Source organism: Sesamum indicum, linkage group LG6 (assembly GCF_026168435.1).
Source record: "Sesamum indicum cultivar Baizhima isolate 11 linkage group LG6, ASM2616843v1, whole genome shotgun sequence".
Classification (NCBI taxonomy): domain Eukaryota; kingdom Viridiplantae; phylum Streptophyta; class Magnoliopsida; order Lamiales; family Pedaliaceae; genus Sesamum; species Sesamum indicum.
In genome coordinates, this window is record NC_142662.1 from 798,565 (window position 1) to 814,291 (window position 15,727).

A 15,727-nucleotide genomic window follows, 5' to 3' on the forward strand; every position below is an offset into this window, starting at 1 on the left:
CATTAAGATTGAGAATTGCCTTGGTGCTCTCAGACACTAGGGGTGAGCATTTGTAAGTAGTCTATGTAGAGGATGATGATGATTTAAAAGCTATGCATTTCAGAAGAGCTTATATGATTATTTTCAAGGGACACAGAGTATGAAATTATACATCTTGCTGTGTTATTTCTGCACTCAACTGAATCTGGATTAACATGGGCTTTTTTGTCTGAAGCAGACAGGCATATATCAAGAAGAACATGGAGGCCAAATCCAATGATGTAAGAGTCCCTTGAGATCTTATACACATAATCCGACACAGATATTCTATATCATGTCTATGGCAACGATGACAAGAAGATTAACTATCATGGCAGGATGAAGATATTCCTACATTGATAAAAGTTTTGAACCCTTCACTGGAAATCAACATCACATACAGAAACCTGAGACTAAATTACATTCCTTCATCAAACTTTATATAAGCAGATTACTTCATCCAATATCCACTGATCCAAAGCATAGAGATTAAAATACTATATCAATAATCTAAATTTTATTAGAAAAATATTAATTATACCCATTTTATCTCAAAATATATATTTTCATATTTTAGATTTTAAGCAATAAATTGAACTATACTAAATCATTAGTGTAATGAAGAGCCTAATTTTTTGGATTGGGCTTCTGATTGGGTGATATGTAATAGTGGGCCGGCCTGCATTTATGGCCCACGATCTGAAGCCCACGACGTGAATAAGGGTATGTTCGTCATTGCCCCAAAGGGGCGGGCCTTGCTAAAATTTCAGATGCATCATCGTAAGTGCCAATCCGACGTCGTCGGGCACCGGTCTGCACTTTCTTCATCAATTTTTATTTCTGCATAGCAAAATTTATCTTGAATTTTTCATTCCTCGATTGATTCCAGTAGAAAACAAGAAATTGGTCAAAAAGAGGTGAATCATTAACAATGGTGATTTTTATTTGGGCGTTTTGGGAGTTCGAAAAATTTAACAAGCAGCGGATTTTGTTTTGTTGGATAAGTGCTGAAAGTTATCGATACGAATTAGTTTTAGCAGGGGTTGAATTTGGTATGAATTTTGAGCTGGAATTTTTGCTGGCAGGAGAAAGTTTTACTTTGTAAATGAGCTCATGTTCATTCTGGGTAGGCGAAATTTTGGTGCTGATGCGATGCATGGATCCTTCTTGGCTACTGTAGTTGCAGGTAAACGATCTCTAACAGCTTTCAGAAAGTATATTTTACGACAAAATTTTTACTATGTGTCTATAAAATTTCCACCATTTGGGTTGGGGTTTGCTGGTGGAGGACTGGTGTGGGTTCTGTTAGTTTTTTCACGTGATAATCGTTTAATTTATGGATTTTCTTTCTTTTCAGCTGTTGTTTTTCATGCACTTGGAGCTGGTTCAGTGGTTGTACCAAGTACTAGCTGTTATGCCTTGGATAACAACAGTCGCATCCGTGATTTTGTATCCTTCTTATGTTATATATGTTTCAAAAGTTGAACATAAAGAAAATCGTGATTGTTTTTCAACTATACAATAACAGCAAAGGGTGAATATGTTGGTTCATTGATCATGGGCGTTCTCTAACTTTATCTTCTTATTAAGAGCATGGGGTTGGTTCTTGAGATATTACTTTGAACAATATAGCTCAAGTCCAAGTGATGTGTTGGTGTGCAAATTTGAAGGACCCAATTCCATGCTTTTTAAGACAAACTTACGTTACATGTTTTGAGGGAAGCGACCCTAATTTCTCCCCTCTATTTGATCTCAAATGGTTTCCTCTCATGTGTTTGCTTAGAGTAATTTGACTGGACAATTTTTTGAGTATGACGATGAAAAGGTAACGTCTTCTATGAAATTAAGGATTCATGTATGCATCTAAATTAGTTTCTTTCTAATCGTACTCTTTGGCAATAGTTCGGTTGACGACTAAGCATCTGATATTACTATCCTATGCAGGCCCCTGATTTGGTTGTACGGTTCTGTAAAGATGTCGAAACTAGATCCCAACAACCGGTAGTTATTATGTCGTCTTCCATTTTATTTTTTACTAAGCTGCAACCATGAATTGTTTTCTCTGATCTTTGGAACTGTGGAATGAATCGAGCTGTTCTCATGTTAAGTTAAGCTATTTTCGAGTGCTCTCTAATCTAAATGACCTTGAAACAACTTTTCTTCTTTTATCTATTTTTCCACTCAGCAACAGGTAGGAGTAGTTCCTTTACAGTTAACATCTGCAAAATCTTCATTTACATGCAGTCGTACTCATGATGGAAGAACTAGAAATTAACAACTTAAAAGTTCTGCTGCAATTTAGATTAACACATAACATTTTCTGCTGTTCTGAATTGACTTCCCTGAGCCACTATTTATGATGTTGCTAGTTTCAACCATGATCAAATGTAAAATCAAAGTGCAAAACATAAGAACTATTGTTCTTTTACCATGCGTTAGCATTATATTATCTTCTCTTGGAATGAAAAGAGCTTCAGATGGTATCACTTTAGGTTCCTTAGAAAAGGAAACCAAACTAGCATATTACCTCATAACTGTTTAATCATACAAAAGACGTCTATTTTATCACCTTCTGAATTTTGTAAAAATTGCTCTGTGATCCTGTGTGAAGGAACAAAACAACAGAAAAGTCAAGGTTGTAATTTGATATAAGAAGCGTGATGCTGACTCTATTCATTCCGAATGAGGCATGCATGCTCAGTCAATCTGTCTAATATGAGGAATAAATTTGTTTTTCATTTTTAACAACTAGAATATAGAGATAAGTATATCAATCCTTGTGGGTTCACATTAATGCTAGCAAAGAGACGGTCAGACTTTGAGGGCGAGTATTTGAATTCCATTTTATCCCATTAAGGTCAAACTTGAAGCATGTCTAGTTGTACATGCTGTTGTGGAACTGTTTTGTTTTTGGGTGGGTTTGAGGGTGCTCTTACAGTCATTTGTTCATCTTAAATTGTTGTTATGCTAATTGTTTGACATGTTTTCAAACAAATAGGGTTATGTGGATTTTGGAAGATTTGACAAGTTCAATCATTTTATTGCTAGTTCTGGACATGCTAACTTTATTCAGGTAAGTTTAATTCATTATTATAAATTTCAGTCTTTCTAAGCTATGTCCTATTGAAGGCTCTTGATAGTGTTAGCATACCAAAATCTTAAAATGATAGAGGTAAAACAATTGAGTACCCTTTGTTAAGTGTAAAGATAATTGTAAGATTCCCATGCATTTGCTTTATTGTTTTTCTTGTTACTTGTTATAACTATCCCTTTGCTTCTTTTTGGAAACTTCTTATTGTATTTGAGTAGTTGTTTCCTCCTCTTCTTCTTTTGTATTCAATTTGTTTTCCATCCTTAGGTTTTGGGTAGGATTGGGGTTTTTTGTGTGCATATTTATTTTATTTGATCTCATATGGACATAAGTTATGCACCTATGCTGGATAATATTGTTAGGAAGATAGTCATATGTATCAACTGGTGAGAATGATTTGCAATCATGAATGACGAAGTCCACAAACAATGACCACCAATGAGTTGTAATCTTGAATAGTGAAGTCCATAAATATCACCAATGAGTTGTAGCATATTTTGAATTTGAAGAAGTGGGGTTCTGAGCTTCCAACATCATCACTTGCAATTGATCTTTTGCATTACAGGATTCCGTATTTGATTTGTACATTGCCTTGTTATGATATTACCACAAGCTAATTGGCCACCTTTGAATTGGTGGTCTTGTGGTGGTTTTGAGTTGTTTGACTACAATTAGCTTAACAATATAAAGACAAAGATATAAATAAAAAACAAACTGTTATGTTGTCTTCTTGAAAATTGTTTATTTCGAAATCAAGGCGGCAGTAAAATCTGAAGCTTGTAGTTTCACACTACAAATTTCTTTTGTGGTCTTTTGTAAATAAAGCTTACCTAGGGCCATTTTCCTGGAATATCTTCTGTTATGACCCTCAACCAAGTTGTTATTAACTAATTTTGCCATTCGCTTGCCAGGAATACTATAATGGTGATCTAATGAATTGTGAGAAAAGTTTTGATAAATTGGGACGCACAGCTCAGGTCAGATGAATGACTCTGCTACTGAGTTCAGCCTATGCTATCTATGTTGCACGTGTTCTTTCTTTATTTCTTTTTTCTCAGGGAGATGATGAGTGGATTGATGAGCTAACTTTGTGATTATTTCTAGGGGAAAAGGCAGAATTGGTCCAATAGGATTGGGGTAGTTCTCGCTTTTGGTCCTTTACTTTTCGGGCCAACAATTTGAGTCCCATAGCTTTCATAAAATTTGCACATTTAGTCTCGATTCATGTCTAATTGCATGCTAATGCCTTGCTCACCAAGAATAGTATCAAAACCTAGGTTTAATGAAGAAATATTGGTTTATATTGCATTTAGATATTATTCATTCACTAATGGAGGAGACTCTTTAAGAGAATGGAACCGAACGAAAGTTTGAGTTATACAAGGGAATACTTTCATATTCTGAAAGATCAAAGATGGAATTTCTGTATGAAAATTCTAAGAGAGGGAGAAAATTATCTCCAAATACCAAATGATGGTTCGAGTGACAACTAGGAGTATTTCTAGATCTTGGAAAGACAAGGAAAGAATTCTTAGTTTATGGGGGTTTCCCCAACAAGTCAAGTCCTCATCATATGAGAGAGGCTAAATAGTTGTCTCCTCCAACGGAGGAAATAATATCTATGTAATATTTCATATATTTCTTCAATAAAAGTAAGACTTCTGTTCAACTTGCTGTTCAAAATTCTATTAAGTCCCTATATTGGAGTGTGTTCTACGCTATAAGGTAGAAAACGAAATAGGGTTGTGCTGTTTGTTACTGAAGGAGCCAAGTGTCTGCGAACCATCTGGTAGTTTGGTTGGAGGAAGTCCGTAAAACTGAGAACTTGGAATACTTGGAAACAAGGCAGTCGAAAAAGGATACAAATTTATGTGAACTTAGCATGTTGGTCCTAATTTTGAGCATAATGGGTAGATTATCAAAGAAATGCAAAAAGATTTGATTAAAGGACCAATACTATTTAAGTTATGGAAACTTTGGGACTATAAGTGTCGACCAAGTAAAGCAGGGGACTAGAAGTGATAATAGCCCTATCTAATGGGACCAAAAATGCAATTAAACCTTATTTCTAATTAGAGCAACTTCTTCACGATTTCAGGTAAATATCATTTGTGGAAATTGTCCAAATGGACACTGTGCAGGTACGTGAACCTTCACAATTAAATGTACATTAAATCGTCAATATTAGAAAGGCCTATATTGGTGATTGAACTGCTTTTGTACTTTTAGCCATGGCTTGTATGCAATTGAAATGAGAACTCTTTTTTCTCCCAGTGGAATCACTTCGTTCAAAGTTTATTTGAATGGAGAATTAACATTTTCTTGTATGGTGATGAATATCAATTGAATGTTATATTATGTTCTCAACCAAATAGTGAGCACTTGGAGTAGTATGTTGGTGTCGATGGTCTTACTGCTCAATATCTATTGGCATTAATGTGAACGGTTCAACAATACGTATCCTGAAAAATTTGAATATTTCATTAACAAACAGATGTGCTGCCTGGGCAACTGAAAAGGTGACAAGATTTATGTTTGAATAGTTTGAACTGGGTCTATGGATAGGGGGAAGTTAATCCTCAATGATGAAATCTAACGTGAAGGACAAAAAAAAAAAAAATATTAACTCTGTACCATCTGGATATTTTCTGTAATAACTACAGAAAAATAAACTCTGTATCAGATATTTAATAGGTATAGAACGTTTCTGCTTACTTTCGTATTGCTTGGATCTGAAAATCTGAGACACTTTAAATACACAGCACCAGGGAGATACATTATCAAATTAAGATGTGAAACTAGAAGCTTTGTATCCCACAAGTAAGTCCAGGTTTCTACACATAACGCACTGCTTATAGTGATCTGATCTTACAAAGGAAAGCTTGAATGATGTGATTCTTTGGTAGTGAAACCTGACAAAATTTCTTCTCTATGGTTTTAAGATGAGATACAGTGTTAGACGTTATAAGGCCCATAATTGAGTCAATAGGAGACTTGATAAGCTGCAAACTTTTGCCCAAACTTCTGTACATTTGTGTTTCCTGATCTTATGGTTAAATGGGAATTATAGCTTGAGGAACAAGAGCAGAAAGTGAACACAGGTTATTTTCAGCCCTGATAAAATTATGGAAGTATTTCTTGTTCCACATTCTTCTCTATTCTCCTCCATGGGGCTTGTTAGGGACCACAACTTTAGGGTCTTTATCCTATAACATAACCATTGTGAAGTTAGAATTCTGATGCACTTTTTCTTTCTTGTTCATTTTGCAAAACAATTTCCGTGTAAAAGCTTGTCTCTCTACCTAATAGCTCCTGTATAAATTGTGCGTGCAGTTCTTTGATATCACGTTGATGAAATTGGCATAATAAAATTCTTCTTTGAGGTCTTACTTTGTGGCTATGGTATCTATATTTAATATTTATTAATGTGTTTGCCTTCAGGTGGACTCGGATGCATTTGCAACGTTACATATGAATCCACATGCAGGTTTTCAACTAATTCTAGCCGTTTGCCTTTTTGCGATGTATTCCATCCTTCAGTAACTCAAGTAAATCCTTCATAAAATATTGTCAAACATATCTTTTTTGTGTATATCTAATACAATGACAAAGGCTAATATTCACATAGTATAGGAAGGTCAATGTATTGTTGGTTTGATAAACTTGTGTTGTATGATGGGATATGAGTGAGAGCTTGGAAATTGATAGTACTAAGTATTCAAGGGATCATTAGTTCAGTTTTCTATGAATCCTATCCTATCTTTCTTGCATTTTGCAAAATATCCATATTATATCGTTGAACTTTTCTGATTATATGGCTGGTTTGTACTTCTGGTGCAGAGTAATCATTGACCTCGCCATCCCATGCGTGGAACCAGGTTTGCGGGTATTTGAAGGCTTCACAGTTGGTTTTCATCCGCGGTCATGGGAAATTGTAAAGTAGCTCTGTTATTCTCTCCATCCTTTTTGCATGTTAATTATTGGTGGTGGATTAACATTTATTCCCTATCATTTATTGATTGTAGGTTTATAATGGCATGACTCAGTTGGGTTATGAAAAGGCTTATAATGAATTTAGGTATTCAATCTTATTCTTTTCATTTTGCTTCATTTGCAGTTCTGTTTGAGATTTATGTTCTGAGAAGTTGAAGTTCTTGTCTTCAGAATATATTGTTAATAACAGTCAGATAAACCTTCACCGTTCCCCTCTCTTGCAATCGTTCTGAATGTTTATAAATTTTAGTCCTTTCAGATAGTTATTAGTATATGATTTTAGGTCCCTTCTTGTCTCATGCCAATCATTAGGAGCATTTGTTGAATGCCTGTTTTACCAACACTGTTAGTCAAGCTTAAAAGTGCAAAGAAGGAAAGCAAGTGTCCTGGTGATATATTAGCAGCAACTGGAGCAAGTTACTCTAAGTTGAGTTTGTTTGTCAGAGAATTCTGGTACTTCAATAGAACTATGGAGTGAATAGAGAATCTGATATAGATTACAAGAGTGATGGATTTGAAGGCTGCTATTGCTTTTCGAGTTTATACAGAGTTCATAGAGACAGAGACATCAAAGACCACAGACATCAAGGCTGAAACTGCAGATTTTCTTCTCATTGATCATTCTTTGGGTTTGGTTGGTTTGGAGATGGTGGAGACGCGACTTAGCTTGGTCAAAGTGGAGAGCAAGATTAAATGAACATGTGCATATGGGCTTGTTTTTTAGTTGTGGTTTCAATTTCTCCTATTTCTTGGGAGTTTTATTCGTCATTCTATTATTACATCTGATCATAGTATGTTCTACTGAGCAGTTTAATCATTTTTGTCTCTATGGTTTATGCAGCTTCAGCACTGATCAAAGAGATGTTACCCTATACCTAACTGCAGTTGCTTCCCTCTCGGGTTTAGTGCAGAAGCCCACAATCAAGGTTCATTATTTCTTTAGTGTCCATATGTATTTCCATTAGATCATGCCTACAGGTGATCATTTTTAGTTTCTTTGTTCTTTCTATCGCTAATTCTTTTCTTCCAGATTTCTCCCGATGAAGGATTAGATGTTCATTTGTCTGGCTCAGGAGCAAATGGGAGTCCACCAACTACTTTGTCTCCAACAATGATGCTTGTGGAATGGAGATGTAAATAGCTTCATTCCATACGACAAATTAGGTTTACTTTGTGGTTGGTGATCATCTAACACTGCTCATCTTTTAGGTGACAAGGCTCGTGATACAGCATATGAAGTTGAAATTACCATCCCGATAGAGAATTATGATCCCATTCAGTTTACTTTGGCGAAGATGTGTGGTGAGCATTAATTTGATATTTATTCAACATCTCTTTCATCGTACATCCCCTCTTTCACCTACGTTACTTGTCCGTACACAAGCCATTACATAAACATCACATCATTAGCTCACATGTAATTGTTTATAACTGGAAAGATGACTAGTCCAGAGCTCAGGCTTGTTATATGTTTTTGCCATTCTTCGATTCTGTTTTCTCCATTTGTCTCACTTTGTGAGTCCTTGTCTTCTTTCCTTTATTTCTGTCCATGGTGTGCTCATTTAACATGCTACTTTCCAAATTGTATAGAACACACGCAAACTGAACGAGACGAAGCTACAAGAGGATGGGCAATCTTTGGAATCATATCATGCATGTACGTCAATATATTTCTTCGACTTCTTTGCATTATAAAATATATTTTCCAACTCTTGCTCCTTCATCATGCTGTTACTCTGAAATAAAGTTTCGTAGGGCCTTCGATTTCCTTATGTTGCTTTTCTGAAACAGATCCATTGTAGTCCTTACGCTGGCCTGCTGTGGAGGGTTCATTTATAGAACACGAATCGGAAACCTGGTAGGTTAATTTGCTTTCACTACTGAAATTATTATTCTTTTCTTCCCCTTCTGCTGCAGCTACAGTATTGTCCGTGATGGTTTAATTATTGTATATATAATTTTGAGTTTTTAACCTACATTTGCAGCGGGGAATTGACGCACTCCCTGGAATTTCAGTATTATCAGCATGTTTGGAAACTGTAAGTTCATTCTACTGATGACTGATGTTCTACCGCAGCCTCTAATATAATTGCAATCTAAGTTTCATAACCTTCCGCTCCAAGAAAAAAAATTGATGTTCCTATTCTTGACATGCGTATATTCCTCCACTAATCCAATGTAAAGTTGTGATTCACTTCAATTTGAACTGAAAATCACAGGCAAGTGGAGGTGTTCACAGCTATGCACGACCCGATGATTCTAATAATCCTTTTGTAAATCAAACCACATGGGACAGGCAGCCAACTTCCACTCAAGAAAACTGGAGAACAAGCGATAGAACATATGGATCCATTTGATTTACGTGAACAGTTCGACAGTTTTACCGATTCTCCAGCTTAAGGTATCTTCTGGAAAGGATTTTTTGTTTGTAGAGGGAGGCTCGTAAACACCGTGAAACAATACCATGCAGCCGTATCCTTTTCCGCTAGAGACCCATTCGTGTCCGTCTGAACTGCTAAAAGATGCACGATGTTTTTTGCAGTATGACTTTCTGCTGCAGAAAGATCAAATGAATTGCGACTGTTACGTGGTTAAGGTTTCAAGAACTAGACATTCTGAATGAAGTCCGCCGTCCTTTGTGTTTGAGGTTGTTTTTGCTTCTTGTGTGCAGTAATTCAAGTTGTTCTTTGTTCTGCCTATGATGGTCAAAGTAAGCACTTTATCTGTCATAGTAAGTCCATCTTAAAAATACAGTTTATTATTCAAGTTCAAAATTTTATTACGCTTCAAAAAAATATTAATTTTCTCATCCAACTCAAGTATTAAATCTTACCGAACAAAAGAAATATAACAATGTAGTCGTTTCTATCAATTAATTACACTTAGACTTCTTTTAAAAATATGAAATTATACTTTATCGCAAAACACTTTTCAAATTAGACTTAGGTGTCTTTGAGAGTTATCCAATTAAAATTTTAACACAGAATGCTGATGTTAGAAAAGAAAAGCTCAATATTTACTCATTTTTCAGTATTGTTGGTTCAAATTCTCAACGAAAACAAAGAATTTTCGAAATGAGTAAGAGTGTAATTTTTAAATTTTTTATCATATTTTCAAAAAATGTCTAAATGTAATAATCCAATTAGAACAAAACGTAATGAATCATTAAAAAAAGAAAAACATGAATGAGTCACTGATGAAACCAAAAAAATTAGAACAGCGAATAAAATAAGAAGGTTATTAGTGAGACAAGAATAAAGTTGGCTTTGGCCAATTCATAGGAGTGGTTGTCCAACTCAATCAGATTCACTTCATATGACATATCGCTTTGTCAGTCAACCTTCACATCATTCTGAGTCAAAACCACATTAGATTAAGAAACCCTTCATTTGGAGGTTTTTTTTTGTCAGAATGAAAGGGTTTCCGCGTTCCAACTTCCTATGTTGTCTGCACCTTCATACTCATTGTCAATAAATAAAAAGGGTAAATTATAATCAACTTCTATGAAATTTGTAATATTCCTTTATTGTTTAAAAAATTATAAATATTTCATAATATTTGTTGAAATTACGTAATCCTTGAATGGAGGTGTGAAGTTGTCAATTATGCCCTTATTGTAATTTTCTTTTTTTTTTTTTAAAAAAACAAAAGTTTGTAAAAAAATTTGATGGAGTGGATGGAAAAATTTAAAACATTATAAAAAATTTATCCACTAGTCAATTCAAAAAATTAAAAAATAAATAAAATTATAATCCTTAATCCACAAGGGTATTTTGGTCAGTTTACCATAAAAGATGGATGAAAATCTAATAGGGACTAACGAAATGAATTAATTGTTAGACGACCATTAAAATTAGAGGAGTATTAGTAATTTTTTAAACAATGAAAGATACTGATAATTATATCATATTTAATGAGAATTCGTTGTAATTTAATGTAAATAAAATTTAAGACAATCCCTTTTTGTCAAGAGAGCAGGTGCTTCTCATCCACCTATTTTCACACTCACTTTTAGAAACATCTAGAAAAACTTTGTGTACTATTTTTAAAAAACTTTAGAAAAAAAATATAATTTTCATTTTTAAAAAAGGTTAAAGTGCAATTAACCTTAAAATATATAGATAAATACTATCAAGAGTTCCCCATAATGGAGAAAGTAACCAATTCAACTCAAAAATCCCACCAACTCCAACATTCTCACTCCCCTTCTCCATGCATTACTTGAACTAAAACTCTATACATAAATACTCTTCATCACCTTGTCCTAAATTCCATCACTGCCACTCTTCCTAATACAGCACCAATTCAAATTATAGCTAGAGCAAAAGAATATGGCTAAGTCCATCTACTTGTTCTTGGCTCTAACTCTGCTTGATTTTGCACCTCTTTGCTTCTCTCACAACTCCTATGGGGGCTACCTCTACCCTCAGTTCTACGACCGGTCGTGCCCCCGAGCACAAGAGATCGTTAGGTCGGTTGTTGCAAAGTCTGTCGCTAAAGAAGCCCGCATGGCTGCTTCACTTGTTAGGCTTCATTTCCATGACTGCTTCGTCAAGGTTTGAACGTACTCGATTTAAACTTGATATCTCTAGTTATGGTGGATTAGTTGTTGACGAACTAATTAATGAAGAGTTCTTGTCTTGATCATGACATATAGGGGTGTGACGCGTCGATACTTTTGGACAGCACGGGAAGTCTAGTCAGCGAGAAGAGGTCGAATCCTAACAGGAATTCAGCTCGCGGGTTCGAAGTGATTGATGAGATTAAATCAGCGCTGGAGAAAGAGTGCCCTCAGACCGTTTCGTGTGCTGATATCATGGCTCTTGCTGCTAGGGATTCCACAGTTCTTGTGAGTGAAAAGCTGGTGAAAAATAGTGTTAATTAGGACATATATAGTACAAGGTATATACCTGATCCTTTTGTTGTTCTTGATTTGTGCAGGTTGGTGGGCCTAGTTGGGTGGTTCCATTGGGAAGAAGGGACTCAAAAGGTGCTAGTTTGAGTGGATCAAACAACAATATTCCTGCCCCTAACAACACTTTTCAGACCATTCTCACCAAGTTTAAGTTGCAAGGACTGGACATTGTTGATCTTGTTGCATTATCTGGTACATTTTTCTTACCTCATCATTTCCATCATGTGCTTACATAATTCTTGATTTTGATACATACAATAGTTACTATGCTGTTAAATTAACTAAAGGGCTTTAACTTCAACTCAAAACAATGAACCTTGACGTATGAAACCAACCATTTTCTTACAGGAAGCCACACCATAGGAAATTCAAGATGTGCCAGCTTCAGACAAAGGCTCTACAACCAATCAGGCAACTCACAGCCCGACTTCACGCTCGATCAATCCTACGCTGCTCAGTTGAGGGCACGTTGTCCGAGGTCTGGTGGCGATCAGAACTTGTTCTTCTTGGACTTTGTCTCCCCAACAAAATTTGACAACAGCTACTTCAAGAATCTGTTGAGTTTCAAGGGACTGTTGAGTTCAGACCAGGTGTTGGTGACCAAGAATCAGGCATCATTGGAGCTTGTGAAGATGTATGCTGAGAGCAATGAGCTTTTCTTTGAGCAGTTTGCAAAGTCAATGGTTAAGATGGGGAATATCTCACCATTGACAGGCTCAAGGGGAGAAATAAGGAAGAATTGCAGAAGGATTAATGCTTAGTCGAATAGTAATCATTAAGAATGGAGTGCAAGTGTTTCTTGTCTTTTTCTATTTCAATTGTTTTGTTAATGTTATGAGGTGTGTGTATATGTGTGGTGGGATACGAAGAAGTATTTTGGTTATGGTAATGAACATCTTGTGTCCATTTTCTTGCATCAGTCCTATGATTTTATGGAGCTATTATAGTTTTCTATTTCATTTTCTTTTTTTGTTAATTATATTTGGATCGTTCTAAAAATGCAAAAAAGAATTACTCTTTCAATTTTTTTAAAAATTTCATTTACACCCCTCTAAATTTTTTTTTTACACCTCATTCTCTTCCGTTAGGGTTTGGATTGAAAAAATGCTGATGTTAGCCAAAAAAAAAAAAAAAATTCCAATTTTGCCTCTTATTTATATGTAATAATTTTGTACTTATAATAAAAAAAAATTAATGATGTTAACCTCCTCACTCTACACACACACATGTATATATAATTTTTGTCCCTTTATAAGTACAAAAATATACACGAGAATACTTAGAGACAGGCAAAGTTAAAATTTTATACAATTTTTTTTTGCTAACGTCAATATTTTTCATCCTAACCTTAACGAAAGGGGGTCAGGTAAAATTTGAAATTTTTTCAGAGGGGGTGTAACTGTAATTCACATTCTCAAAGGGGTTCTAATTAATACAATTAATCTCCTTTTTTTTAGCAAAATTATATTTTTAGTCTTGTAACTTTGGATCATTAGCACATTCGATCTTGTAATTGTCCATACTTAGCAAAGATAGGGCAACTTGATCAAGAATACTTTAGAGCTTTCTCAGAGGATCAAAGCATAATTATCCATACCTTGCAAAGATAGACTTGCTGCATTCTAAATTAAGCAAGTATAGGAGATATGAAAAATATTTTACCTAACCAGTGATTGCACATAAACCATAAAATGGTTAATCAAGCAAATGTGAATATTAGACACAACTTTATTATGACTCATAGCTGATGAAATGAGCAAGCATGAGCCAACTAGAGGCTACTTATCATGGCTCACAGTTGATACAGAAAAATGAATGAGAGTGGTGCGATGTAAAGGCTTATTATGGCTCAAAGTCAGCAAGTATGGATGCACAGCTGAGTGTAGCTTATTAAGCTAGCAAGATTGTTGACCTGTCATCAACAAAGAGTATCGCCCAAGGAGAAACGAGAACCATTCTTATTCTAACAAGAAAGTACATAGCTAGTAACGTAATGTAATTATAAGCAAAGCAAAAATTTCAGGAGTAAACCTACGATTATAAGCATTCTAGAGTAGAGAAAACTTCTACCATCAGTGACTTTCAGATCGTATGCTCTAAATCTGATTTTTCTGGCTATCTTATAAGGTTTTTCCCAATTGGAAACCAATATTTTGACTAGTTTGAGGGCCCTTGCTAGCCTGAGTATGAGTTCTCCCACAGGGAATTCTTTTCTTTTCACATGTTTATTATAGACGTTGATCACCTTTTATTTGTATCTTTCCATGTTGGTTCGAGCATCCTCTTGAACTTCATCTATCAAGTTCAAGCAGGTACGTAGTAAGGCATCATAGCTTTTCTGCTCGTAGTGCAGGATTCTATAGGTTTCTAGCCCTGCATCCACAGAAATAACAACCCTCGAGCCGTACACTAGGTTGAAAAATGTCTCTCCATTGTTGATCTCGGGGTAGTCTTATAGGACCACAACACGCTAAGCAGTGCATCGACCCATTGTCCTCCTTGCTCCAACTTAGTTTTGATGCCTTACCTGCCCATTAACTTGGGGATATGCTACTAAAGTAAGCATTGTTGGATGCCTAGGTCGGCACACTTATTTTGAATTTTTCAATCCTGAAATTGATGATCATTATATTCTTTTAGAGGAATTTGAGCATTTCGTGTTCTATGATTTGGCAAGGGGCTTAACTTCTATCCACTTGCTGAAGTCTGTTACTAACAAGAATTTGCATTGTCCTTGTGCAACTGGGAAAGGATTCACTATGCCCATTCCCCCACTGAAAAACAAACATGGTACCAATAGGGCTTTGAATGGTTCTGGTGGTATGTGGATAAGTGTGGCATACTTTTGGCATTGCTACACCTCCTTACCTAATCTTTTGTAGCCTTCTAGAGAGAAGGCTAAAAGTATCCGACTTGTAAAGTTTTACATGTAAGAGCCATTCCACCTATGTGGGATGTCCAAGATCCTTTATGTATCTCTTACAGTATGGTTCTACCCTCTCTCTCTCGAAAAGCACCGGAGGTAGGGCTGAAAAAAACTGCGTTTGTATAGGATTTTCCACTTAGCACAACAAATTTGACTGCCTTACTTCTTAGCGGGTTACCTCTTGGTCATTAACAGGAAGGATTCCTTCCTATAGATAGTCTATTAAGGGATTCATTCAATTTGTATTGATCTATAAGACATGGATGTTAGTACTAGAAGATTCTTTAGTAAGGGTTCTTACAGTAATAGTCCGAGTGTTTCAATCAACTAGGGAGTTGGCCAGTCGAGCAAGATAGTCTCCCTTGATGTTTTCTGTACGAGGGATTTTATAGAGCTTAAAGTTCTTTAGTCGGTCCTTGAGCTTGTTTATCTCTTGGAGATATTCCTTCATTCGGTCTTCCATAATAGCACAGGTACCTCCTACCTGGCTGGGTTAGCAACTGGGAGTCGAAGCAAGGGTGGAGGAGCCACAACATGCAACAACCATTTTCCTTCATTTCTCCTTAGCACGTGTTATTTCAATCACGAATTTAGTTAGTGCCAAGGGCTTGATACACGCTCTAGGCTGGTAGAAAATGTCACAGTCGTTGAACTCAATGGCCCATTTGATCATTCGACCTGAAATTTCAACTTTCCCCAATGTTGCTCGCAGAGGAGTGTTAGTACACATAATAATGGAATGTGATTTAAAAAAAAGACACAACTTATGTGTAGCAAATGGCAA

The 15,727-nt window shown here is 35.7% G+C and overlaps 2 protein-coding genes across 3 annotated transcripts; both read left to right on the forward strand.

Moving 5' to 3' along the window:
• The first annotated feature begins 770 nt into the window (after positions 1 to 770).
• On the forward strand, positions 771 to 9,799 carry LOC105165753 (G-protein coupled receptor). 2 transcript variants are annotated; one of them, XM_011084875.3, is made up of 18 exons: positions 771 to 829; positions 1,104 to 1,204; positions 1,376 to 1,467; positions 1,802 to 1,843; positions 1,963 to 2,019; positions 3,017 to 3,091; positions 4,021 to 4,086; positions 5,208 to 5,250; positions 6,551 to 6,596; positions 6,950 to 7,043; positions 7,135 to 7,187; positions 7,944 to 8,028; positions 8,133 to 8,235; positions 8,312 to 8,404; positions 8,693 to 8,759; positions 8,894 to 8,960; positions 9,088 to 9,141; positions 9,322 to 9,799. In XM_011084875.3, exons 1-18 carry the CDS (start codon positions 789 to 791, stop codon positions 9,457 to 9,459), a joined length of 1,317 nt encoding a protein of 438 aa, XP_011083177.2. In that variant the 5' UTR covers positions 771 to 788; the 3' UTR covers positions 9,460 to 9,799. The 2 variants fall into 2 exon arrangements, with proteins under 2 accessions (XP_011083177.2, XP_011083176.1); XM_011084874.3 differs by lacking the exon at positions 771 to 829 and adding an exon at positions 847 to 935.
• A 1,523-nt stretch (positions 9,800 to 11,322) lies between these two features.
• On the forward strand, positions 11,323 to 12,936 carry LOC105165752 (Peroxidase superfamily protein). The gene is made up of 4 exons (XM_011084873.3): positions 11,323 to 11,658; positions 11,760 to 11,951; positions 12,044 to 12,209; positions 12,366 to 12,936. The coding sequence occupies exons 1-4, from the start codon at positions 11,434 to 11,436 to the stop codon at positions 12,776 to 12,778; spliced, it is 996 nt and encodes a 331-aa protein (XP_011083175.1). The 5' UTR covers positions 11,323 to 11,433; the 3' UTR covers positions 12,779 to 12,936.
• The last annotated feature ends 2,791 nt before the right edge of the window (positions 12,937 to 15,727 follow it).